Below are 26,619 nucleotides of genomic sequence, written 5' to 3' on the forward strand. Positions count from 1 at the left end.
TACCCTCGGGCGTGCACATCCTTCACTTGCTACTTCATTGTCAGATTCGACAATTGGCCATCGTCCCTTGTAGTGAAGTGTCCTGTATATTGTACTATGTATGTTGAACTTCTTTCACACTGTACGTAGCCAACCGTGCTAATCGGAGGTGTGGGGAAAGGACACGTTCGCTTGCTTTCCTTAAGAGTTTGTGTGAAATCTCTCCTTTACATTTGTGCTCTAATCTAATGTGCGTCTCTTTCTGTCTCAGTGTCGTTCCATGCATGCTTTGTGCACTTTTCAGTTTCTATTTTATTTTCTTTGTCACTGTTCATTTTTCAGATTAAATTATTTTCACGTAATATGTACTGATAGAAAACTATATTATTTAAGCACACTGGTTTGTTGTTTTTCATTCTCAAGTGCAGTTTTACAAAAGCACTCCAACCTTCTCACACTTTACTCTATTTCATCAGATTGATCCCAGTCCATCATCAATAATGTTCATAGGCTCACATACTGTCATAAATTTTCCAAACTTGTCCCTCCAACAAATATCTTCATTTGTTTGGTGAACTTGTTGTACATTTATTTTGTGTTTACTCATAAATTATCTTGAGCCCAGCTTTTCAGCCTTGTCTTATTCAGTTACTGCAGCATATTTTTATAGTGACAATGTCATCAGCAAATTTGAGCTCGTTAATATTTTCACCGTCTATTATTTTATTTCTCCAACCCCAAATTTTCGAAAATATATTCTAATGTAATCAAGAATATTATTAGGGTTTAAAAAATAGAAAATATTGCCCACATACATACCGTGAATCAGATTCTGGAAAAGACAATTGAATAAAATACCATTATCCCTCGCTTTTGTAGACTATTAAAGGAGCATTTCACTCACAATTTGATGTAGGTATCTCACATGCAATGGATGGTAGTGGTAAATGATGATAGTCACGTGTCTTTACACCAATATCAATGCAGTGTCCCATAAGTTTTACTTGAAATTGTGCCCTAAGCTGCGAGCTGTGCTTTCCATAGAGTTATTTTGTTTTAATTGCCCAGCACCAATGATGTACGATCCTCACTGTGATCAGCATGACAAACCACACTTGTCACTTTTCCTACTGTGGTGTGGTACACAGTAGGCAAAGTGACAAAAATATATAAATTGCAAAAAATATTGAAGTTGGGAATGTTTGAAGTAAATCACCACCTCGTGTGAGGTCTGATGTTCAAACGCATGTTAAAGTTTCTTGAGTGCGACACATCATTATCTCCTTGTCAGTGTAAAATTTCCTCTGTGAAATATGCCCACTAGCAATCAGCTGCGTTTGCGTGCACTCCTGTTTGACTAAAATAAATACACATTCGGCTGTGGTATCATTGTTAGCTCCCTGGACTTGCATTCCAGTGGTAACTGGCACTGTTTGATCCCGTGGCACGGCAGTTGAAAACAATGGGCACGTTTCTCAAATCCTTATGCAGTATACATGGGTTGACCACAGTTAAACAAAACAAACTATGTTACCAGGTAAGGCCCACTGAGCTTTATAGCTCTTTCAGGAGCGACCTGGCCATACATGATTGCTCAACAAAGTGGCTTATCATGTGGAAATTTATAGCAGCCAAATACTCTAAACGCATGTTTCTAAATATGGAGGGAGAAACTGAAGGACCTGGAGAAACATCCAAGCGACCACTGTGAGAATATGCAAACTCCAAATATACAGGCGTCAGGGTTGGGATCAACTCCCAGACCTCCTGTATACCAGGTGAGGTATTTAACTTCTCGCCACCGTGGCGCCCCAAACATTTAGTTGATCAGTAGGCCACGTGTGGGTACTTCCACTTCTTCCAAGATGGCTGGCCAGGCAAAAACAGAGGGGCACTCTAGAGCTCCCTCTGGAGGGAGGCCCTTCCACCAGCAGGTGGCGTGAGTAAGCAATTGCGAGGCTTCGCCTTTACATTTTTAGTGATTATTGCTGAAGGGCAAAGCCACAGCGGAGTGCTCGGGTGTGCTTTAAGGGGTCAGATTGCCGTGCCACAGGGCCAATTGCAATGTTGGCTGCATCTAGCCTCTGTGGCCCACACCCTCAATGAAACGAATCAACAAAAGGAGCGAAATTCTCTGACTAAAATGCCCTGGGCTGCAGCCTTTGGTTGAGTTGAACCTTGCTGCGCCTTACACACTTAGCTGCTTCATGCTGAATTGAAAGACAACAACTCCACGGGGTGGTGTGGTATTGAGCGTGGGGCTTTTGGAAGGATGAGTCTGGACTTGATGCATATTTATGAAGGTGCATGGAGAAAATGGATGCTTGGGTTTAATCTGCTTTGCACTGCAGCATCCAGCCACTGAGGCGCAAAACTTTAACGTGGGCAAAAAAAAAACCAGATACGTGAAATGCAACTCTCTTGCTGATTGCCATTCAGATTGATGCCAAAGAGCAAGTGGCTTGCTATTGTGCACATTTAAAGAATATGTTTAAATCAACTAAAAATAAGTTAGACTGTGGGGATTTTATCCGTGGAAATTATACCGTATTTTTAAATAAACTCTTGGGGTCATGTCGAGGTGAGCCCATCTGTGTTTCTTTATATTTATTGAAAATCTTTGCGTTTGGGTGGATCCATTCAACTGAAACGTTGAGATTAATTAAAATGGGTGCCTGGATTCACTTAGCCGCAGGACACTGGCAGCGATAATAGAAAAGCTTTTAGCACAAAATCACCATAAATTACGAGACAATACGTGGACATTTATTCTCGGAGATTGAGAAAAGAGGAGACAAGCGATCCCGGATGAATTGAGTGCGATAAATAACCACATCCTGTTGGCAGACAAGCCTGATCGCACATTGTACACATTATCAGCTTATATGTTAAATTTCGATTTAAAGCTTTCGTGACTGCAGGGATTCATCTTCTTGGTTCTTTAGGTAAAGTCACGTAGAAGGGAAGTAATGAAATAATATAAATAAAACATAATAAAATAAAATAATATAATATAATAATATATTATTATTAAAGTCACGTAGAAGGGAAGTAATAAAATAATAAAAATAAAACATAATAAAATAAAAGAATATAATATAATAATATATTATTATATTATTTTATTTTATAATGTTTTATTTTTATTATTTTATTACTTCCCTTCTACGTGACTTTACCGAAAGAACCAAGAAGCTTATATGTTGCCATTGATGCAACATTTACGAATGCTTAACACACCTTGTGCGAAATTACATTTCTACAGTGCAGCTCAGTTTTCAGTCTGAGACCCTTTGTAGTGATACCAGTTTTCATTGCATTAGTCATCGTGTCCCCCATGTTTAACCAAAAATGTCGTGCCATATGAATGTACAATTTAATGTGGTTAAAATTCCACATTCCTATAATGGAATGCAGCTGCCTCATAGAGAAATGACGGGCTGAGCTTTCTTACCGCAGTGCTACCTGGCCAGAATATAGCTTTATTACTATATTTTATGTTCCAATATTCCTAAAATACAACCGTCTATTTTGTATACATATTTCTGCTGCGTTATTCCTGCGTCTATTTCATGGGCGGTAAGCGCTTATACGGTACAGTAATTATAGTTTTGTTACAAGCTGCTCGTTTTGCTGCCAATTGCCAGACTGCATGGATGTGCCATGTCTTTGAGGAGACCGCATGACTTGAGCCATCCTTTATTTGGCCTTGACGCAGGGAGGGGAGAGTAGGAACCCCAGCGGGACTCTGCCGTGTACGTAGCTCTGGGATAGTACACGCTACGGACCCGGCAACCTCACATCGATTCCCGCTCACAGTTAAAATAAGTTGGGAATATCTGATCCAGTCTTGAGACCTTCCCGAGGTCGCCTCAACCTTTTGCACTCCCATCGTCTTTTTTGGTATTGTTTGTTATTGCAATGTTCTGACCCGCCCCTGCTGGAGATCTGTGAGAGAAAAAAGAGCCGCGCATTTCATCGGATTCCTCCAGTATAAATACACATTCTCGATTCTGAAACGAGTGGCTGGTACGGCAAGTCAACATCAGCACTGGGGAGACAAAGGCGGCCAGGCGTAGCGCCGACCCAACCCCACCGAATCATCGTGAGCCTTGATAGATGCTCGGCGACAGCACTTGCCTCACCAGCGAGAAAGGCTCCACTGGGGGGGCCTCTTTGCTATCTGTGCTGTGCGCGTGTGCCCGTGGCGCTTCCCGACCCCGACAGAGGAGCGCGTGTGGACCGTGCTGTCGCATGACGGCACCGACGAGCGCCGAGTGCCCGAGACGAGCACTGCACTCGCCTCCTTCGTTGCTCGATTCGTCTACAACGCCAGCTCGGAGCAACTGTCCGCGCTCGTGGAGCAGGCTGAGCAGTGCCGGCAGGAGGTCGCCTACTACTGCCGGAGATCGCGTCTCCTCAACTCGCCCGGTGAGCGTCGCCGCGCCAGGATGGGACTTGCCGGACGGTCGGGGCGAATTGATTTAAAATAAAATTGCAGATGATTTACCCCATCCCTGTTTTGTCTGCAGCTCGCTTCTCTGAATCTATCTCTTGTCCACGTTTCTCTGAGCTAGCTAGAACTCTTATCTGTTGTTTGTAGCACTTCTATCATCTCACTCAGAGTTTGTAATTTGAAAGAGGAACTCAAAAAAGAGATTTCTGCTTTGGGCCCCCAATGGGCCAGCACCGCCACGGTGTCCCAGTGTGGTCTTTGCAGGTTTAGCCATGTACTGGAATACATCTTTCTCTCCCATGCACTTGTGCAGGCATCTTCAGGAGTTTCAGCTGGTATCACGAGTCAGTGTGACAACCTCGGTGCTAAATTGCACCTTAGTGTGTTTCACTGGAGCAGTGGTGTTCTTGCTGTTCGTGGAAAATCAGTCAATCGATCAATCTTGATTTTACGTGCTAATATCGCCCTCACTAAAGTAGGCATCAGTGCACATTACAATGGAATGGGGACGGTCCAGGGGGCATGGTGCAACAGGAATGAAAAAAGAGAAACCCGTCACGCCCTCGGTGGCCAATACCGACTGTGCAAAGCAAATTGAAAAAAGAGCAACCGTGCGCACCGAATTGCATAAAAGAGAAAAGCAGTAAATACAAATAAATGAAATACATTTAAAGTAAAGAGACCGTTTTTTAAAATGTATATTTTATTTTATGGAAAGGCAAGTCTGAAAAGGGGCGAGGAGGGAGGAAGGGAGCAACGCTTTGATAATTTGTAGGACTTCATTTCAGCCCCCCTCTCCCCCCATCGATTTTATACTGTAGTGCTTTCCATTTAAGGGGTGATGCGTATGCTGTCTGTCCAAACAGTTTGCCCTCGACTGATTTCCCTTCAGTCACATTTAAAGCAGCGTCATTGTAATTATTGAATCCAAGTTTGATTCGTAGCCAAGCACAACACCCGTGGCAAATGGTATCTGAACCAAGCGTGGGCCTCCCCTAGATTAACTCAGCCAAAAATGAGAACTCGATACAGAAATGTGGTCAACATAATCAAAGGGTAAGACCAAAGGCAGCTCGACATGATGCTGGCCTTACTACCCAGCCGTGTGTTCTCCAGACCGTTGCTCGCTAACAGCAATGTCCCTGACGTTCTCGAACGGTAAGTGGGGGAATACACTTTTCACGTCGAAGCGACTCTGCCTGCTTGAATCATTGAAACGAGAACACAAACCCACGCTGACACCGCTTGTCCTGCCCAGGGCCGGATTAAGACACGGGGGCTTTAGGGGCTGCAAGCCCAGGGGCCTCTGCCAGCTGGAGGGCATCCAGAGATGAAGTGAAAAGTTATTTAATTTGTGAATGCTGAATTCTATTTATTGTTAGCCTTGTAAAATAAATTTTATTTTTCTTTAACTTTGTTTTCCTTAAATTTCGATTTAAAGCTCTCGTGACTGCAGGAATTCATCTTCTTGGTTCTTTCGGTAAAGCCACGTAGAATGGAAATAATAAAATAATAAAAATAAAACTGAATAAAATAATTCTCACGACGTTTCGGCCACAACGCAAGCAGCCGTCCTCAGGTGAAGAACAGGTCTGTCGAGACGACAGAAAATATTACTGGGGGGGGGGGGGGGGGGCTCACATTACCTGTAGCCCAGGGGCCTACAACATCTGAATTCGGCCCTGGTCCTGCCCACCCTCGTGCAGACGGGCCTCCCTTCACCTGGTGGGTCAGCAGGACCAACGAGCGGCAGCACTACTGGGGCGGCTCCAGCCCGGGCGTGCAGAAGTGTGCGTGCGGCGTGGAGCGAAACTGCACGGAGGAGCACGTCCACTGCAACTGCGACGCCGACCGTGACGAGTGGTGCGTGTCACCTCCACAGCCCTGGCTTGGTTTGTGAGTGGTGATGGAACGGTGGTGGTGTTGTCTGGCTGTGTTGGTGGGTGCGCTTGCTTTCAATTTATTTTTACGAGCCCCCTCCGTGGTGAGCATGATAACGCAGCCACCTTTTTATCTTCAGCGCCAGAAGTGGTGGGGTTTTTTTTTTTAGAGGCTGGCAATTGCTGGTCATAACACACAAACGAGAGGAGCAATGTATTTCTAATTTTCTCTTTCGCACATTGAGGAAATGTTCTTAAGTGCCTATTTTAATGTGCAGTTCAGACTTTTAATACTGCAGAATATCATATTTTGAGGCTACGCGTGAGGTTAATGACGCTGTAAGTTGGTGTCTGCGTGCGCTGTGTGTGGAGTGGCTTGCGAGTTTGTATCATAGGTTCAAATGAACTTTCTTCATTTCTTTCGTAGCACTCTGCTTTTATCATAAGACGTGATTGTGTTTATTAAAGTGCTGGGGGTGCCTGTGTTTTTTCTTACTTTTCCCATTCAAAACTAAATTGAAAATAGCATGAAATTCGTAACCTGTGGCCGAGCAGCGAAAGACAGATCAACACAATCAACTAATATATCTCCCATGGTTAATAATAAACGAATAAAAAAATGTTTATTTTCATGAAACACTATACACTCGTGCGATAGTATACGTGTTATCCATAAAATAAGCATCCATGAATGTTGATAAAACTTTGCACACACGGTGATGTGAAGATTCTATCCATACACGTCTCATCTCGAAACCTTCCGCATATCAGCCGCGGCGTTGGCGACACAAATCGCATCAAGATTTCAGAGTCACGGGTGGTTATGCCCCTTATCTCGAGTGTACAAGTAATATATTGCCAACAACTTCAACTATGCAGTTCACACTGCTCTGTAATAACTCGAGCAATTGATTAGACCTTTGTGCACACCCCCCCCCCCAAACACGTGGGCATGTAAGTCTGGAAAATAGTTTAAACATAAGTTACATTCGGTAAAGTCACGTTTAAAATAAAATAAATCACGACGTTTCGGGCGCAACACAAGCGTCCGTCATCAGGTGGGAAAGCATGGTCTGCTGCTGAGGCAGACTGTTTTAAAAGGTTTAAAATAAAAGGTTTTGTTGCGCCAGAAACGTAGTGATTTATTTTATTTTCTACCTACGTGACTTTACCGAAAGAACCAAAGAGTATGGATTCTTGCAGTAACGAAAGTTTCAAATCAAGATTGATGAGTTACATTATGTAGCATACAGTCCAAGATGTGCAAACAATAATTATTATGCCTCTGACGTGGATGTAATGGAATAATGCAAGATGGCAAACACTGCAGTGTATGAAATACGTGGCAGCAGCAGCAGCAGCGTTATATATACAGGAGCACCGTAGAAGGAATAAGACGAACATTTAGTTCGTACGCATGGCATGGAGGGGGTAGGGGTGGTTAACCCAAACGCTTGCGTATGGGGGGTCTACTGACAATGTACGTACGCATAATTCGTCTACATTGACTTTCAAGTGAGTTAGAGAGTCCGGCGGTGGACTATCTGTTTGCTTAAACACGTTAATATTATATTCTTGGTTCTTTCGGTAAAGTCACGTAGAAGGAAAATAAAAAAAAATATATAAAACAATAAAATTATCACGATATTTAGACTGCAACACAAGCAATCATCATCATTTCACACCTGATGATAATTGCTTGTTGCAGTCGAAACGTCGTGAGAATTTTATTGTTTTACATATTTATTTTTTATTTCCCTTCTACGTGACTTTACCGAAAGAACCAAGAATATGAATCCCTGCAGTCACTCAAGCTTTAAATCCCGTTAATATTATGAATCCTGGATCGTTTCTGCGTGGATTAAATATCGGCCGTTCTATAGGATTCTGGGGGGGCGGGGGGGTGAAAAAAGTACGCGTGCGTACAGGGAAGGGTGTAGGGGTCAAGTTTTGACAGATTTTTTGCCGTACCTGAACCAGAGGTCGCAACCGGGTACCCGATACCCGTACCCTACCCGATACCCGGCCGGGTACGGGTACCCGTTTGCGACCCTGGTGCGGCCGGGTACGGGTAGACCGTGAGTCACTGGTGAGTAACCGTCTGTCACTCATTTCCCAACGTCTTGTCTCTTCTCACAATTCAAGTTCCTACAATCAACCCACCCGCGCCTGCAACATGGCTTCATCCCAGAGGTCGCAATCAGGTCGCAATCAGGTACCCGATACCCATACCCTACCCGTACCCGGCCGGGTACGGGTAGGGTACGGGTACGCAAACGGGTACGGTCGGATACGGGTACCCTGGTGCGGCCGGGTACGGGTAAGGAATCAAAACCCGTTTGCGACCTCTGACCTGAACTCAATGGATGGCCCCTAAAACAGCGTGCAATGTGGATGCCGGTTCATCACAGTGTCCCCCGCCCCCTTCCCCGCTCTGTCCCCCCCCCCTCCTCTCCCGTGCCACGCCTTACAAGGATGCACGATTCCGGTTGGCTGACGAACAAAGAGCACCTGCCGGTGACGCAGCTCGTCATTGGCGACGCGAACCGCTCGCGCTCGGCCGCCAGCTACCTCGTGGGGCCGCTGCGTTGCCACGGCGACAGTAAGCGCCCCCCCCCCCTCCTTGTGCCTTTCCCACCACGTGGCGCCGCGGGTTTGCTTGCTGCTCGTCGTTAATGAACGTTCCGAATAAACGGAAGTGAAAATCTTATTTATTGGTTCTTTTTTGGTAAAGTCGCGTGGGTAGAAAATGTAATTGAATTACAAATTAATTATAATAAAAGTAAAAAAAAACCCACGACGTTTCGATCGCAACACAAGCGGTCTTGTAGATCAAAAGTCACGTAGATTTATCTATCTTCGTGACTTTACCGAAAGAACCAAGAATACGAATTCCTGCAGCCACCAAAGTTTTAAGTCGGTCTTCATCAGGCGGAGAGAAAATCGTAATTCATGAATTAAATTTGTGGCCACTCCGTCGCGCACATAAACGCCGCGACTCACATGAAATCCATCCTCTCGTTCTTCACCAAGCACCCGTCGTTGCCAAAGTCGCCGTAGTCATAAACAAAACTTTGATTAGCGCATCGTGTAGAGCTCGTCGAGAGGAATTGATCGCCGTGTCGTTCGCCTTCAACAGACATTAAATGACGTCGCAACGCAGTTTATGCGAGAACTTATGGAATCCTGGGGTCCCGCCATAAGCTTAATTTTACTCGGTGCATAAACCTCTCGGCAGAGAAAAAAAGATTAACAGTTGTTTCCAATGTTCTTATGATTCATATTTATATGTTTAGTTCCTTGCCGTAAACATGTGTGTGTGTGCGGCAAGTATTTATTAAATTTAGGGTGATGTGGTAACCCAAAGCTGGAATTTTGTAAGATGTAATGCAGCATAGTAAATCGTTGACATTTCTACTTAAATTATCGGCTTTTTCGAGTGAGATAGCTGCACTTGGCATTCAGGGCTTCGTATATGTTCTCCTTCATCACGTTGTGTTTATAAGAGCCTTCACAATGATGCAAATTAAAAACATCCATCACAATTAATGTCCTTCGGGTAAGTGGGGCCTGCTGAGACCAGCCACTCCAGCCACTGAGTTACATTAAGCAGGTCTACATTTTGAAATAATGCGGAGGCTAATGGGGTGTAGCGCTTGTGTCTCAATGTACGTCTCTTCTGACTGCTAATGGCCCAATGCTGCTCCTGCACCAAGTGTCTCACCTCCACCTCTTGCTCGTGACCACGTCCCCACTCAGACACTCACCCCGTGTGTGCGGTCAATCAATGTAGGGACCACACACAAGTACGCCTCGGATGGGAAAGGGAATGCATGCAGCATTGATGTGTTATGCAGTTTTTTTTTACCGAAATAGTAATAATACATTGCCTTTGAATCTATTGATATAGTCTTTATCATTATTGCCACCACCATCATTATCATAATCACATTTATCATCGACATCATCAACACCACCTATATCGCCATCACAATCATCATCAATTCCCATCCTGACCATCACTATTATCACCCATCATCAATATTCCTCAAGATCATAATGGTTATCAATCACTCATCACTCTTCACCATCAGGTGAGTATTGTCAGCCATGTCTATGAACCAGGACCATTGCCATATTCGTGTGAAAGCTAGAGAAGGTGCCGTTATTGGATGCTCTGGTCAGAGTCCATTGTCAATAAATTTTGTCAGACTAAATTGTTATTTGATTTTGCGACCCCATTGCGATGTTTATTCTGCTCTACTTCACTTTGCGAGATTTATGAGTTCTATTTTATTGGGGCCTCCTGGCTCTCAAACCTATCTCAGCTAATCCACGTTGTCCTGTAACCATAAACGTGATGCACCCACTAACATATTTATTTACAGGGGAAGTCTTCTCTGAATTTAGTTAAGGTTAGAGGTTTCACGACTGTGGATAAATTTGAGGCATTCAAACATGCCTACCTACCTCATCGTGGCGATTTCCTCTATGCTCACGTTAACGTCTTCTCTGCAGAACATTTTTGGAACGCAGCGTCGTTCTCCAACCGCACGGCGTACCTGCTGTTCCCGACGTTCCGTGGCGAGAAAAGCGCTGACATTTCTTTTTACTTCAAAACGGTGGCACCGTTTGGAACCTTCCTGGAGAACCTGGGGCTGCAGCACTTTCTGCGCCTGGAGCTGAAGAGTGAGTTGCCCCTTCTCTACTAAACTGAGCTACACGCTCCGGCCTCTCCATGTCCACTCTGCTGCACGTGCTCCACACCGGCATCCATCGCTCAAATCAGCTGATGATGCAATTCAACGAACGCTGGAAACTGGCCTGGCCTTAAATTTCGATTTAAAGCTTTCGTGACTGCAGGGATTCATCTTCTTGGTTCTTTCGGTAAAGTCACGTAGAAGGGAAGTAATAAAATTATAAAAATAAAACATAATAAAACAATTCTCACGACGTTTCGGCCACAACGCAAGCAGCTGAGGACGGCTGCTTGCGTTGTGGCCGAAACGTCGTGAGAATTGTTTTATTATGTTTTATTTTTATTATTTTATTACTTCCCTTCTACGTGACTTTACCGAAAGAACCAAGAAGATGGCCTGGCCTTGTTTGTGAACTGGGAGAGTGGGCTCAGGCCAGTTTTCCATGGCAATCTGACCCAGCTTGGGCAGCTGTAACCAAGCTCACTTTATTTAGGCCACGTGGCTCGTTTTGCCCACGGAAAAAAAGACGCGGGGTCAAAGTGGAATCGTACGATGCCGATGGTGCGCCTTGTGTAGGTCAGCTTTAGGCCCCGTGATTTAAATAAAAAATGTAGAATGAAAATTACAAATCTAACAAGTTTTTAGTTTGGCATAGCGCATGCTAACCAGAGAATGCATTGCACCTTGTTAAAATAACTTGTGATTACTTCCCTCCAGCCATGGATGTAGGGAATGGGGGAGGAGGGGGGATTTCAGCGAACCTCATGCCGAATATGGAATGCGCGCGGAAATGCAGTGTGAGCCTCTGTGTCGTGGGAGAACATAAGTTATCCTCTATGGGTTTCGGTGGTTATATTAAGTCCTCTTTACATAGTCATTCGTGACGTAATTATTTTATCGGTTGTTATGAGCTGTCATTGATTATTTCTCCATGTAGCTCAACAAATTCAACTCTTGTTTCCCATTTAACTATTTAGGTTGGCTCTTGTGACTTACTTATGCTATAGTTGCCGATCATGTTTTTCCATTCATATTGTTTTCTATTGAATCTCTGCTTTGGAACTTTTTGGTATAATAGATTATTGTGGGGGTGTTTTTACACATTTCTGTATTACTCTTTTTATGTTCTGTCTCCTGTATTATTTTCCTGAAAACAATTTTTTTGCAAAGCTAAGAATGTACTTGGTTGTAAATAAGTAAATAAATGTGTCTAGTCATTCATTGAATATTTGTTTTAACTTGACTCCGTTCCTGTTACCAAGTACTGTTTTTATCGCATTTACCCTTTCTTTAATTCAGCAGTGCGTATCGTACCACTAGAGGCAAATACAGAGCCAGGGCGACTAGGATAAAGGAAATACCAAATGATGTTAAGTGGGGCAAGAACTCACACATTGGAAATATGATTCACAGACTAAACTACAAGGCTCGAAAGAAACCTGGGGCCTCAGTACAGAACGCCTTTCACATTTCTAAAAAATGACATGAGCTAAGCTCTAAAAGAGAATTAAGACAATACATCCTCATAAATGTAGGATAGAACTTATTATTGGTCATGCCCACTCATATGTTGATTGTGAAGGTAAAAAAAATGCAACCAATAATTCATGAAACAATATTCGTCACATTAATAGTGAATAGAATAAACATTAGTCATGAATATAATTAAATCAGCCATAGGCTGCCTGAACCTCACGGACCAATGACACCATGCTGGTCATGTTGTACGAGTGACTTTATGATGGCCATATAGCATCAGGTTGTGTTCCTGCAGCTGATTGGCAGGTGCAGTGGGAGTGATGGCATAATCCCTAGCAAGTGCTGCCACATCCACCGCGTTACGATCTCACCAGAACACCCATTATTCCTTAGAATTGTAAGGCATTTTCTCTTGTGCCATTTCAGATCTTACTATAATCGCTGCCTGCTGGAGTTTATGATAATGTTCTGTCCTCAAGCCCCTGGGTTACAAATCGGCAACAATTACCGAGAGATGCAACAAACGAAGAGCAACAATTTTCTAAATACAATTACAATCAAACCCCCACAAATGAATCCTTAACAATGGATGTGATGACAGTAAAACGTTTACAGAGGGGCAATATGAATGTTAAACAATTTAAAAAACGTGCCTTTAGAAGATGTGGTGGGGGTCCTGAGGCAAAGTGAGCAAGGTCGGGAGGGGGAATGGTGGTTAATTATCGAGCTGGGAGAGTGTAAGAAGCCATTAAATGTAACACAAGTTTGTTTTTTTCCAGGGCAGTTTTGGTTTTACATATATTTAATTACCGATGCACGGTGCTCTGTGCTCAGGGTATGTGGGCGAGAAAAACTCCCCAAAGCATTCAAATTGAATAACTAAGCAAATTAATGTATTTCTGGAGTCCATGCATTACCTTTGCCTGCAGATCCCCTGTGCACTAAATTCAGACGCAGTATTCCAGTAAACAATAACATTCGTGCTTTTACATCACAGCAGCGCTGCAACCTCATTAGCCACGGATTTTTTTCTCAGGGCTGTGCAAAGGGGACCATCGTGCTACCGAGTAAAAAAGGTGAAAGGTGATTTAAGAAATTTACCCCAAAGTTTCAACTGTCACTCCGCAAGATGACATTGAACCGACGACCTCTGGGTTGCAAGTCCAGTTTTCTCACCGTTGACGGCAGCTGCCTTGCTTCCCAGTACCACCTACCTCATCATGGGCTTGATGGGAGGAGTGGTCGGGATGAGGGAGTCAAAATATACATTGTACACAGGCTCTTCCAGATGCAGTTTGGTTTTGAACACTGCAGGTGCAAACAAAGTGTCATTCACGTTTGAATGAAAAATCGGTGGTGCACTTTATGTTCAAAACTATTTTCATTAAATACAACAACTTTTACTTTCAATTGGCACAGATAGCAAATTATGTTTGTGATGTGGGTTATTACATGCCTTTGTATTCTTCCCTACACTGTAGAAAAGATGAAAGTGGGACCATTGTATATATTATTCTGCATATGCTGCGTGTGTGATACACGTGTAGTGCCATAGGTGGGCCACACTTACCGGCAGTGGTGGACAGGGCCCATCTGCAGGTACCTCGGACCCCCAGGGGAGGGGCCACTGTGCCAGCCCAAGAGGGGAGGGGCTGCTGGGGGCTCTAGGATCCTAGACAGCTAAGCCCTCGGCGCCAGGCTCTGGGATCCAAGGCAACCCAGAGAGCTAAGCCCCTTGGCGCCACCAACGGGGGGGGGGGCTGTGTGTGCTCTGTGGGGTATCTGGGAGCCCACACAACCCCACCCCTCGATGGGCAAGAGGAATAAAAAGGGACGCTCCCTGGCCGATCGGGGCCAGTCGCAGCTCAAGACCCAAGACCAGCCAGCTTAGGACCCTGGACCCCCTCGTCCCGCTTGTCCTTGTAAGGGCCGGGACGCTGTGCGGGCCAGTGGTGGGACTCTGGGACTCCCGGCTCTACGTCCTTGTAAGGGCGAGTTCCGAGGAAGCCAGAGTCTAGACCCGCACCTTGGCTGGGTCTGGTCAGGTAGCCTCCCCTAGGGAAATTGTAGCCGGAGGACCCCAGAGCGTATCCAGAGACAGGCACGCTAGGAGTAGGCTGTGTTCCTAGGCTGTAACAGAGAATCAGGCCTGTTGGAGTGTTGTATTGTAATAAAGAAGTTACCTCTACAAGTGTCTCCGGAACCCATTACACATAAGTGCACTGTGCAATGACATCACTAATACAACAAAAATGTGAGTTGATCGATATTAAGTTCAGAAACATTTGTACCTGCAAATGTTTAAATACAGTATGACCTTTTACTGGTAGGAACCCACTGGTTCCACCAGCCCACAGATGATTATTGTGTCCGTCCGTCGTGCATCCAAAAATGGGAGGGGTGGGGCTGGGTGGAGAGGGGCTGGGTGGGGAGGGGAGGGTGGGGTGGGGCTGGGTGGGGAGGAGCTAGGTGGGGAGGGTGGGGGGTGGGAGGGGTGGGGGTGGGTGGGGAGGGGCTGGTCACCCCGTGGTGCCCTTATAAAACGCAACGTTTAACCTACTCACGCCGGCTTGTGCCTGCCCTCACAGTCAGGCATATTTGCGGAATACAACACGCCGCCGTTGACCCTGGCCATTGACCGAGCAACCCAACGTTCCTACCAGCTCCCTCCGCAGGAATGTGTTTTTATAGTATATATTTGCATATCTAATTAGGTCCGTCTCACGTGGCTGCTGAGAGTATGTATGTGGGTGTGCTTTTGTTAGTGCGTGTGTATAATGATGTGTCAAATAGTTTCTTCGTGTGAGGGAGCAAATATGTTCGTGGTTATTTTCAAGTCGTGAGGGCCATTGACTGCGACTAACATTCACTGGTGTTAGTTAGCTTTAAGCAACTGCTGACATTTCCGCCATAATTTTCTGCCTTATCTTGGTCGAGTAAAAGCAGTGTCATTGCTTCAGTAACCTGTTTTGTGTTTGAAATCATTTTTCACCAACAGAGCTCACCCGATGTTTTTTTCTTTTCACTCTCCAGCCCGACCTCAATCGAATATGGCACAAACACAACTATCGCCAGCAGTTTTTTTTTCAACCAAATGCTGAGATGGAAAAAATCAAGTGCCAAGCCCAATGTTTTCATACACTGTGGTGATAATATGCATTTAGTTTCGCCTCATCTACCCTGGGCATTCGAGCTGCGCTCTCAGAGGTGATAGCACACAGCATGCGAAACCCAAGTGATCCCAGTGCAATATGTGAAACCAGCTGTAAAGGTTGGCATGGCCTGAAAAAGACTACTTGGTGTTGTGAGGCCTGGGGGAAGGAAAGAGACACACCAAGTGGAATGCTGGCCCCCATCCTCTGTCTGTGCCACACACCAAGCCAATTACAACACAACTGGGTGTCTGTGTTATATTTATCCTTTCACACGAAACTATACTCGTGCTTTCAATTGTAGAAGTGCAATAATAAAAAAAAACGTAAACAATATGCAGATTTGTTTGCCTTTTAAAAAGTTAAATCAGCCTCGGATAGAGATTTGGAAAGGCGTTGCCTTGTTTAGTGAGGTCAAATCTTGGTTTGGTCTCGGCTCCGCATATCACCCTTAAAGGGTAGATAAAATGAGTGGCACATTCTAGATATTTAAAGTGCTCTTCCAATGGCTTGCGTGAGCTGGGTGCCTTTCGTAATTGTCTTGACTTTAACAGGAACTGAGTGAGGTGAATTGCATAAGCTTCCAATTTCTGCCGCTTGGCAAATATAACGTTCTAGGCCAGGGGTCCTCAAACTTTTTAAACAGGGGGCCAGTTCACTGTCCCTCAGACCGTTGGAGGGCCGGACTATAGTTAAAAAAAAAATATGAACAAATTCCTATGCACACTGCATATATATTATTTTGAAGTGAAGAAACAAAACGGGAACAAATACAATATTTAAAATGAAGAACAAGTAAAGTTAAATCAACAAACTTGCCAGTATTTCAATGGGAACTATGGGCCTGCTTTTGGCTAATGAGATGGTCAATGTCCGGTTCCATATTTGTCACTGCTAGTCGTAACAAGTGATGCAAGTGTGCATCCGTTAGTCTAGATCTGGTTGGAGATTTCAAATGTTTCATTCTGGAAAAAGTCTGTTCACAGACATAAGTGCTGCCAAAGATGGTTGCCATTTTGAGTGCATGGTTCCTGAGATGAGGATATGTCTCAGAGGGGAGAGATGCATAGAAATTATGAAGGCTGCTTGACTTGAATGCGTCTTTCAGAGAGTCACAATTCTGCAGTTCAGCCAGTTCCATTTGGTAAATTGTATCCACATTTTGAATGTCAATAGAAAATGGGTTACGGAAAAGCTGTATGTCCTGTTCATGGAGATGAAGCTCTTTAAATCCAAATTGGAACTCTTTTTGCAATTTTTCCAGTGAATCCACACATGTTTTGTTTGGGAATGCAACCAATGGTTTTTCCGCTAACAGATTTTGAGTTGTGGGGAGATGGCAGAAGTTTTCCTCCTTCACTTGTTTGATGAGGAGGCCTAATTTTACTTCAAATGCTTTGACATGTGATTGCATACCACAGATGAGCTTCCCCTTTCCTTGAAGTTGCACATTGAAACTGTTGAGTAGCTCTGTTACATCTGTCAGAAAGGCAAGGTGTCATTTCCATTCTGCATCATTGAGCTCTGGTACTTCTTTGTTTTTTTAAAGCAGGAAAGCTGTAATCTGTGGAAGTAAGTCATAGAAACGTTTCAAAACTCTCCCTCGACTCAGCCAACGGACTTCTGTGTGATACAGAACATCTTCATAGTCAACATTTAGCTCAGACAGAAATTCCTGAAATTGTCTGTGGTTTAGTGCATGAGCGCTAATGAAGTTAACACAAGATACCACAAATTTCATAACAGAGTCCCACTTCAGTGATTTACTACACAGCGCTTGTTGGTGGATGAGGCAGTGTATGGCTATTGGATGAGAATGGTTATGTTTGTCCATCTCTTGGTTAATGCGAGCAATTACTCATTTCTTAGACCCCACCATGCTAGGAGCACCATCAGTTGTCACACTGGCTAGTTTAGCCCAGTTCAGCTCCAAACCATTCACAGTTTGGCAAACCTTTTCATAGATATCCTCTCCTGTAGTTGTTCCTTTGATGCTTTGCAGTGCAGCAAGCTCTTCTGTGACTTCGAAATAGTCATTCGTCCCACGAATAAAAATAAAAAGTTGTGCAGAATCACGAACATCATTGCTTTCGTCGAGTGCCAAGGAAAAATAGGACCGTTTTTTTGTGGAGTTTTGCAAATGCTGATGCAAATTGTCTCCCATTTCTTCAATCCTCCGTGTAATTGTAGGTCCTGAAAGACTCACTGTACTAAATAAATCGGCCTTCTCTGGACACATATCTTTGGCAACAGAAAGAAGGCATTCTTTAACAAATTCTCCCTCCACGAATGGTCTGCCAGTGCACGCTATTAGCTTGGCAACTTGAAAACTTGCTCGCAGTGATGAAATATTTAGCTGCTTCTGCTTCACAAAAGTATTTTGCTGAGTTGTTAATGTATTTTTCAGTTTTAATATTTTATCTTTTCTCACTTCTCCGACCAAACAATCATATTTATCTTCATGTTGAGTTTCATAGTGTCGACGTAAATTGTATTCTTTGAACACAGACACTATATTCTGGCATATCAGACACACAGCTCTTTCCTTGTACTGCATGAAAAGTAATCATAAGTCCACTGTTCTTTGAATATCCTACACTCCGAGTCAATTTTTCTCTTTCTTGACATCATTGTTTCCTCGGGAGTCAAAATTGCTATTAGTAAAATACCAATATATATACAGCGCTACAAAAACAATATACCAGCAATAACTTTGCCCACACAGAGATATACAGACTGCACTTCCCATCAATGCAGTCTGATTGGGGGAACTCCGCTTTTACCCCAGGCTCACACTGGTGCGGGTGCCATTAAAGAGTTAATTACACCTGCAGTTTTGTTCACAGATCACAGTGCGGTGGGCACAATGAGTGCCCACCGCCGCAGCCCAATGAGTGCTCACCAGCGCAGCCCAAAGAGTGCTCACCAGCGCAGCCCAATTAGTGCTCACAAGCGCAGCCCAATTAGTGACCCTGGGCCGGATAAATGTCCTCAGCGGGCCGCATGTGGCCCGCGGGCCGTAGTTTGAGGACCCCTGTTCTAGGCAGTCGCTGTTCCCATGCGGGGAACGTACGAGTGTGCGCGTGCGAGTGGCTGTGGTATATTAACGTGTGCGTCGTCTCCGTCTCCCTCCGTTTCTCTCGCAGGCCCACTGGAGGTGAGCATGCGTTTCGACGTGGGCGATGGCCCCGTGGAGCTGATCGCCGTGTCCCCGTGGCCGCTCAACGACGACCAGTGGCACCGGGTTTGCGCCGAGCGCAACGTAAAGCGCGCCTCGCTGCAGGTGGACGAGTTGCCCCGGCGGGTACGCCGCTCGCCCCCCGACGGACACACGCGCCTGCGCCTCAACAGCCAGCTCTTCGTGGGTGCGTGCAGCGATTGACAGAGATGTCCACATTGCAGGGGCGGACTCACTTAGGCGAGCTATCGAGCACGGACTAAGGTGCACAGTGAGGGAAAGGGGCCCGCATCAACAAATACATGTAACCCCCCCGTGAGGTTACATACCTGATTTTACTTTTTTGGGTGCCGCCCTTGGTTGTCCAAAACTTGGCGATAAGCAAAATCAACGTTATCACTTTTGGGCTAAAGTGATGACATCACATGCCATGTGCGCACCTCTTGATGGCGTCGAAACGCGTGACAACAAGTCCCAACATCACGTCATACACTGTGGCGTCATCTCGTTGACTGCGCCCCAAATGTGTCTCGGTGCGCTCCTGCCATAGTTCACGCCATACGCCCGTCGTTTGAAGTGAACAGTGTTGGAGAAGCAATCTTTCATTGGCGGCCCTTTGTTATTGTACAATTCAGACGGGAATGCATTTGTCCTTAAGTAAGTTTATGCCATATTATAACCACTGAATGAGTATATGTACAGAATTAAGTATATTTTTTTGGCAGGATTACATAAGCTACATTGGATGTTCAGAAATAGACCATGGCTGAGAGTTGTACGGCTGTTTTCGTGAAGATGGCTTGAGCAATTGCAGGGTGGGGGAGAACAATTTGTAGAGGCAGCCATTGCAGTGGCTCCACGTGGTCACAGTGACCAAAGGTCGAACCTAATTCCAGATGATGGGATACTGCAAGAGCAGAAATGTGAGGTCAACAACTCATTCAGCCTAAAATGAAATGGAAGACAGTTGGTTGGCGTGCCCTTCGCATCTGCAGCTCCCACAGTGTGGAACGCACTCCCGCTCCATATTCGACAAATGAAGTCCCTTCCACTTTTTAAGTCCCATTTCAAACCCTTTTTGTTGACTACGGTCTTTAATTGAGTTGACCTTGGTTTGAGTGTGCTATGTCTCTTGCGAGGGACAATACATATATTTATTTAGCTGTTGTCTTGTGCAGCGTTGTGAGATGCAGTTTTTGCATGAACGACACTGTATAAAATTGTATTATTCTTAGGTGTAAATTTTACAATATCTGAAGGATCTTGCAAAAGGAAGAAAATTATAACTTGGCCCTGATGGCCTCATCATCTTTGATATGACTGCATGTATTCATCAGTATTTGGTAATTACAACATAAGGTTACTTTAGCATCAGCATAACTACCAAAAGGGTTCCAGGTATTTGTGTGTGCTGTAAATTGATATTTAAATGTTCAATTAATTCTACATGTTAAATGTTTACCCTGATCGGTGAGGCACTTGGTTCACACAATTAACCAACCCATGCTCTCTTTTCATGTTCCAGTCAACCTCTGCTCTCAAAACAAGGATCAGCTGCCCAAACAATTTATAATTCCCTTACCGTGTCTGTTTGCACAGCAAAAATCACCTTTAAAAATATTTTTAATTCCCGTTTTAAAGATGCATGTGATTGTATAGAGTTGTGTTTTTGTAGAAGATTAATGTTTGTGCTGTGTAGTTTTAAATTAGCGAGTGTGAGATTTGGGGCCACACAGTTTTGAACAGCTTTCAGTATGTATTACACTTGTTTTAAATAATCATGAAGACACGAACTTTACAGTGGCATAATCCATTTTAGATGGCAAGGTGTTAAATTGCCAGTTGAAGAGAGAGGGTAGTGACCACAGAGCGGCACTTCACAGTTGTAAAGGCACTCTTACGGTGAACACACTACACGAGGTGCATCTGCAAAAGTTCAACAAATGCAATTGGGCCTGAAGTGTTTTTTTTCCTATCTGCAAATGGCACGGCCATTAAGAGGCCCAATCAAAAACGTATTGCGCGAATTCAAGTTTCTCGTGCCATTAATTTACTGAAATCTTTATATATATTTATTTTTTTATATAAATATGTATTAGAATTTTGCGGTTTTTCGAGCAATTTTCTTTCCCCGAGTGACTACGAAAATGTTTTTTACTGTATGTTTTTATGATGAGATTTTTTTTTAATTCACTCGTGTTTTGCTTGTTTCTCTTTCTTCACAAGTCGCCGTAAACACATCATCACTGCACCCAACAGGCAGAACATTCACATGCGCAAGCATTGCACTGCTGCACTGTTCCCAGTTAAAAAATTTACTCAAAATCCATCCACGCGTGTGTCAAAGTAACACCTCCCCCTCCGACTGCCAACTTGTCGTATCGGTGCTTCGTGGTGCTTACTGTAGCAGAGCTGTTTGATGCAGGCGCTAAAAAAAGCAAGCGTGGCATGTGCCTGCCACAGGCACGTGCAGGCGACGCCTCTAACGGGCGAGACTTGTGCCACACGCAGGTGCCACTGCGTCCGGGAAGAGAGGCTTCCTGGGCTGCCTGCGCGCGCTGCAGATGAACGGCGCCACGCTCAGCTTGGAGGAGAGAGCGCGCAGCGCGGTTGGCGGAGTGAACCCTGGCTGCACGGGCCACTGCAGCAGCTACGGGTCGCTGTGCCGCAACGGCGGGCGCTGTGTGGAGCGCTACAGCGGCTACACGTGCGACTGCACGCACACGCCATTCGACGGGCCTTTCTGCACGCAAGGTGAGACGATCGTTTTTTTTTTGTTATAAACCCATTTTTTTTTTACTTTTTCCCAGATATATTCCAGCTGCGCTTATCGAGGTTGTGTTATAAGATGAAGATATTTCCATTCGGCAGTGGAGTGTCACCCCATGTTAGAGCACAGCCTCTACAAGGTGATTTCACAAAACTGATTCTATTCTCACAGAAATATCTTCTCATCTACACTCGGGCCATGACATTTTATCACATGCCCTCTTACATAGTGAAGATTTTTAAGTCCTCGGCTATAAATATGCTTAAAGAAGTGAAAAAAAACGTATTATTATTTTTTGTGTGTGATCCTCAGGCTCAGACAATCAATTTGGCGTATTATTAATGTCTAAAAGGCCAACATTAACAATTTTGTTTTCACCAAAAACCAAACCCAGACATGGTATTCGCCACTTGAGTCACCCAGCCACATCAGATGTATTGTCTGTTATTGTTTGGTTCGTTCACTGCATCAATTTAAATCAATGTGTACGCTCGCAATACATCCATGCAATTGTACGTACGTGTGATAATATTTTATTTTCGATTCCTGCGTTTTTATAAGTTGTATACAATTGTGGCGACACAACTCCCGCGACCGCTCAAGATTCCAATTGCACTGGTAAAAGAAGAATCCAATCGTGACCCTAAATCGCGGAGTGTTCGCGAATCGCCACGTGCGAATCGCCACATGCGTACGCGTGTGCACGTGCATGCGCTTGATTTGTGCAGAACGTATTCACACATGTTTATTTATGTCTGTAGTCATATGGGTGAGAGGCGCTATGACCCTCCCTTACTTGATGGATGGAGGTGCTCGCGCGGCCGCTGTAGCCCTACGTGTGTTGCCTGTAAGCGCGGTGGACGTGAGGTGCATGGCTGCCATGGTGGATAAACTTGGCGGTGGTGCCGCCAGACGTGAAAATGGACGCGGGGAGAAGCTACAACAGAGGCATCGTTGGTGGTTTTTCCGACTTCGCTGCTCCCCGCCACTTCGCGGCTCGCAAACAGATTGACAATTTGATCAAATTGAGCCGTTGTGAGTGATGCGTTGAGAGAGATAAAACAATAAAAGTCATTTTCCTTTTTTTCATGCAATTTAACGTTTTCCCATAGCCCTTAGAGTCTTCCTTAATGTCCAGCATGGTATTACAAAGGCAATCCAGCTAAAGAATGCAATAGCAGCAGCAGCAGCAGAAGAAAATCCGGATTATTTGAAGAGCTTTGGGAATGCACAGACAAATGTATCGATGTTGTGACGATTGTATTGATCGTAAAATGAGTCCAGAGTTGGTGAGTAACACAGTATCCAAGAATCACAGGCACGAGTAACGTGCCTGTTCCCATTGTGGGAGTAAATGTGTTGTGTGTACATCTTGACATCTGACCGTGTAATTTATTATTTCCTGTGTAACCATTCTAAGCTGTTGCAATTGCAGCAGCTTAGCATAGTTCGAATACTGTTGAAAAACTGGAATAAAACGTGCAGTTTTCTATCCTGTTCTATAAATGTGTGGACAAACTGGTATTGTATTGTTCCAACGGAATAACACAATACGGCATGTTTAATATCTCAGGCAATTATAAAAACAAGTGAAAGTTGACATTCTAATAGAGACAAATTATATTTTTTGTTATTGTGCATAAGAGCATTTTTAAAATGCATGAAATACGTTACTGCAATCGAGAAAAATGAATTTGCAGATTTGAAAATCAAATGGAAGCACGCTGCTGTGCAGCAGCAGAGACATTTAAATCAGGGCATGATGAAATAAGTGAATTTCCACGGATTAACTCTGGCGCAGAAGTTTTTCGAGGTGATTGCACTGCTTTTGTCGCGCTCCAATTAGTGCTCTGGTTTGTCGGGCGGTAGAAAAGAAAAAAAAATGAAAGTCGGTGGATCTCACTCAGCAGGTGCTCGCTTAGCAGTCTTCTCCACGTCCCTGTATCAGATCCAATGCCCAGGTCTTGTCTGCCCCCAAATCCGACTGCGGATGACTCAATTGGTCAGATGCACTCACAGTGTGCCTTAATCAAACGCTGTCAATGCTTTTTTATGGGATTGCACAACAAAGAGTCATAGAGTCTCCACGTATTACTGAGTTTCATTCTGAGAGTTAAAACGAACAGCTAATCATATATCTAAGAACAAAAGAGGAAACGTTGTTTGCAATATTTAGCATTTTAAATACGTAATTAATATATTAAATGCAACTAATTAAAACGTTCAAAACAGCAAATCATCAAATTATTTAATTCAGCAAGCACCACGATATATGTTATTTTCAAAGTGCTTCAGTTTAGTGACATGTGTGAGTGGCGTATATTTGAATTGATGTTTGTTCGAGTGAAAAATCAGCAGTGACAAAGCGGGAAGCAGTAGCTTGGGTAACGGCCTTGATAATGGCAGCCAGCCATTCTCCAGGGCCTATTGCAATCTAGCCTTGGTAAACTGACTAATAGCGGCCCGCTGTGATTACTTGCACAAAGCACCACAAGCGCTTTCAGTTGTTAACATTCCCATTGTGAAGAGAATTGCAACATCTGCATGAGAATGTTTTCAAGAGACAAATTATTTCGGATCAATGTGGCAGGCTTTAGCAGTGGACAAGTAGGTTGTTTTTATTAGCTGGCTGATTTGCTTGCAAACCGAAGTTTATACGTTCATTATTTTTATGATAATAACAGTGTCCTTCTCTATTAGGCTACAATCTACAAAATAGAAATGTTGGTTGAACACAGCATTGTGTATTTAACACGTCGGCTTTCGCAACCAATATTGTCTATAATAAAGGTTTTTTGGGGCGTCAGATCACGTAAATATAGTGTCATTAAACTTGCCATCACCTGACACAGCCAATTAGTAAGATTTGTCACGTGAACAAGACGTGCCAATTAGTTATTATTTCAGCACACTGGTGTGTTGGAGAATAAACCAACAACATTTATGACTACATTAGCCCCCCCCCCCTCTGATCTTTGCACCTAATAGGCACACAGTGAATACATCACCATTACACCCTCTATTTAAGACCGAAACAGGAGGACTTCTTCACAATTCTAGCTATCGCCTGATGAAGCTGGTTGTAATCACCAGCGAAATGTTTTCGAATTGTAAATGTTGTGAGTCTACTCTCCAACACATTGGTGTGCTGTAGTACTAATTGGCACGTTTTGTTTACGTGACAAACCTTAGTAATTCGCTGTGTCGGGTGGTGGCGGGTTTAACGACACATATTTACGCTTTCAAACACCAAACACCTTTATTATGGACAGCACTGTGTACATACAATGTTCGGTATACTGTGTATATGCAATACTTGTATGTTGTGGTTAGCATTACACCTGACCAACCAGGTAATCATTGCTACATAAAGTCGTACTCATTTAAACGGATCTAGGAGGATACCTATGCCAGGCTGGGATACCGCTTGATATACCATGGACATTTGACTTTGCTTTGCGGCTGTACAACACACTACACTGGTGGCTGTTACATTTCCCCGCAGAGGTGGGTGCCTACTTCGAGGCAGGCACAGTGGTGCAGTTCTCCCTGGACTCGGAGTCGTCGCGGGAGCAGAGCGTAGAAGAGGACGAGCAAGCAGAGGAGGAGGAAGGGACGATGGCGGCGGTAGCATCCAGTCTAGGCAGGGATGACCTGGATGAGGAGAGGGCGATCTTCAGCTTCAGCACGGTGCACGCTCCCGCTGTGCTGCTCCATGCCAGCACCCACGCATACCCGTCCTCCTACCTCGCCATCGTCCTCGAGCACAACGGCAAGTCCCTCTCGCCATGCGGCCCCCCTCCCCTCCCCTCTCCCCAAGTGCAGCGTGTGGAAATTCATCTGCATTGATCGCTGCGCTTATGGACACTGGGACCCGAGTTAGATTCCCGTCCTTGGCTAACGTTAGCGGTGATTGATATCTGATTCGGCCTTAGCCTCCCTCTTCCTTTCACCCACACTTGCCAATGTCGAATTACCCCAATGACTGACACAGTGTGGGGAGACCTGCATTTAGCAGTAAGATTGACAAAGGGCTGCGAATTATTTTATAAGTGTATGGGAGGTTTTTGGGGAAAATGATGTTTTACAAGAGCGAGAAAAGGCGGATGAGAATTGCAAAGTCGCAAGCTTCAACACGAACGTGGGAAGGAAGCCCGCAGTGTTGATATGCAGAGGGAGTGAGTTCTAGACAATGAGGCAGCAAAGGGAAAGGAGTGACCTCCCACTGAGCAGACATTGATTTGGGGTATTTTACAAAAACTCTTGGTTTGTTAGAGAGCATGGGAATACATTGGTGAAATTTTGTGAACTAAGTGCCTCTGATAATGATACAAATAAAATATGTACACACAGTTTAACTTTTCAATTCTAAATAAATGTCAGTGGGCCATTGATATGTCATTAAATATACAGGAGTGCAGACATTATGCATTAGTTGGGTATGCCTATTGTTGTTGGCTTTTGAAACATTCTCCCCCAAGACCTATACTGAAGGATTATTTAAATTATTTCAATGGAAAAATAATCCCTAGATTAATATAATACTTCATTATGAATGGACTGTATTGGATTAATTACATTGTTTTACAATAATGCGTACATTGATTTAAAAATTCAATATTCATATCCAACAGCTAGAGTTTTATAAATGAAAAATGACTGTGGCCCCATGGGTGCTGGTCACATGGGCCCCCGCTGCCCACTGTCTCGGCTCAATAGACTGTGTAGTTAATGTGAATCTTGCTGACTGAGTCCTTTGTGTGCCCCTTGCCTGTCGGAAGCTGCCTGGAGCAATTTGATTGGGTGGTGTAATTGTTTGGACACAGAGGGTTCCGTTTCTCATGCATGTTTGCTGACATTCGATTGTGTGCTGACTGTTTAAAGTGTGCGATATTCCAAAATCTTCTTTATCTTTAACGGCGTTATTCGCTTTTTTCTTACAATGTTTTCTTCACGCATCATTACGTGATGACCTGCATGCTGAAATCTCCTGTTGATGACTCAAATTAGCATACTGAAAACAAT

General features: G+C 44.2%; 1 protein-coding gene across 1 annotated transcript in view; it reads left to right on the top strand.

The window, feature by feature from the left end:
- The window catches only part of LOC144943033 (contactin-associated protein-like 2), a 146,601-nt gene that overhangs the window by 90,807 nt on the left and 29,175 nt on the right, over positions 1-26,619 (top strand). The window contains exons 13-19 of the mRNA XM_078870202.1: positions 4,207-4,410; positions 6,142-6,298; positions 8,790-8,917; positions 10,834-11,004; positions 18,793-19,011; positions 21,336-21,578; positions 25,100-25,370. Of these exons, the coding sequence (XP_078726328.1) occupies positions 4,207-4,410; positions 6,142-6,298; positions 8,790-8,917; positions 10,834-11,004; positions 18,793-19,011; positions 21,336-21,578; positions 25,100-25,370 (1,393 nt within the window). The remainder of the gene's footprint in view (positions 1-4,206; positions 4,411-6,141; positions 6,299-8,789; positions 8,918-10,833; positions 11,005-18,792; positions 19,012-21,335; positions 21,579-25,099; positions 25,371-26,619) is intronic.

Source organism: Lampetra fluviatilis, chromosome 2, assembly GCF_964198595.1.
Source record: "Lampetra fluviatilis chromosome 2, kcLamFluv1.1, whole genome shotgun sequence".
Classification (NCBI taxonomy): domain Eukaryota; kingdom Metazoa; phylum Chordata; class Hyperoartia; order Petromyzontiformes; family Petromyzontidae; genus Lampetra; species Lampetra fluviatilis.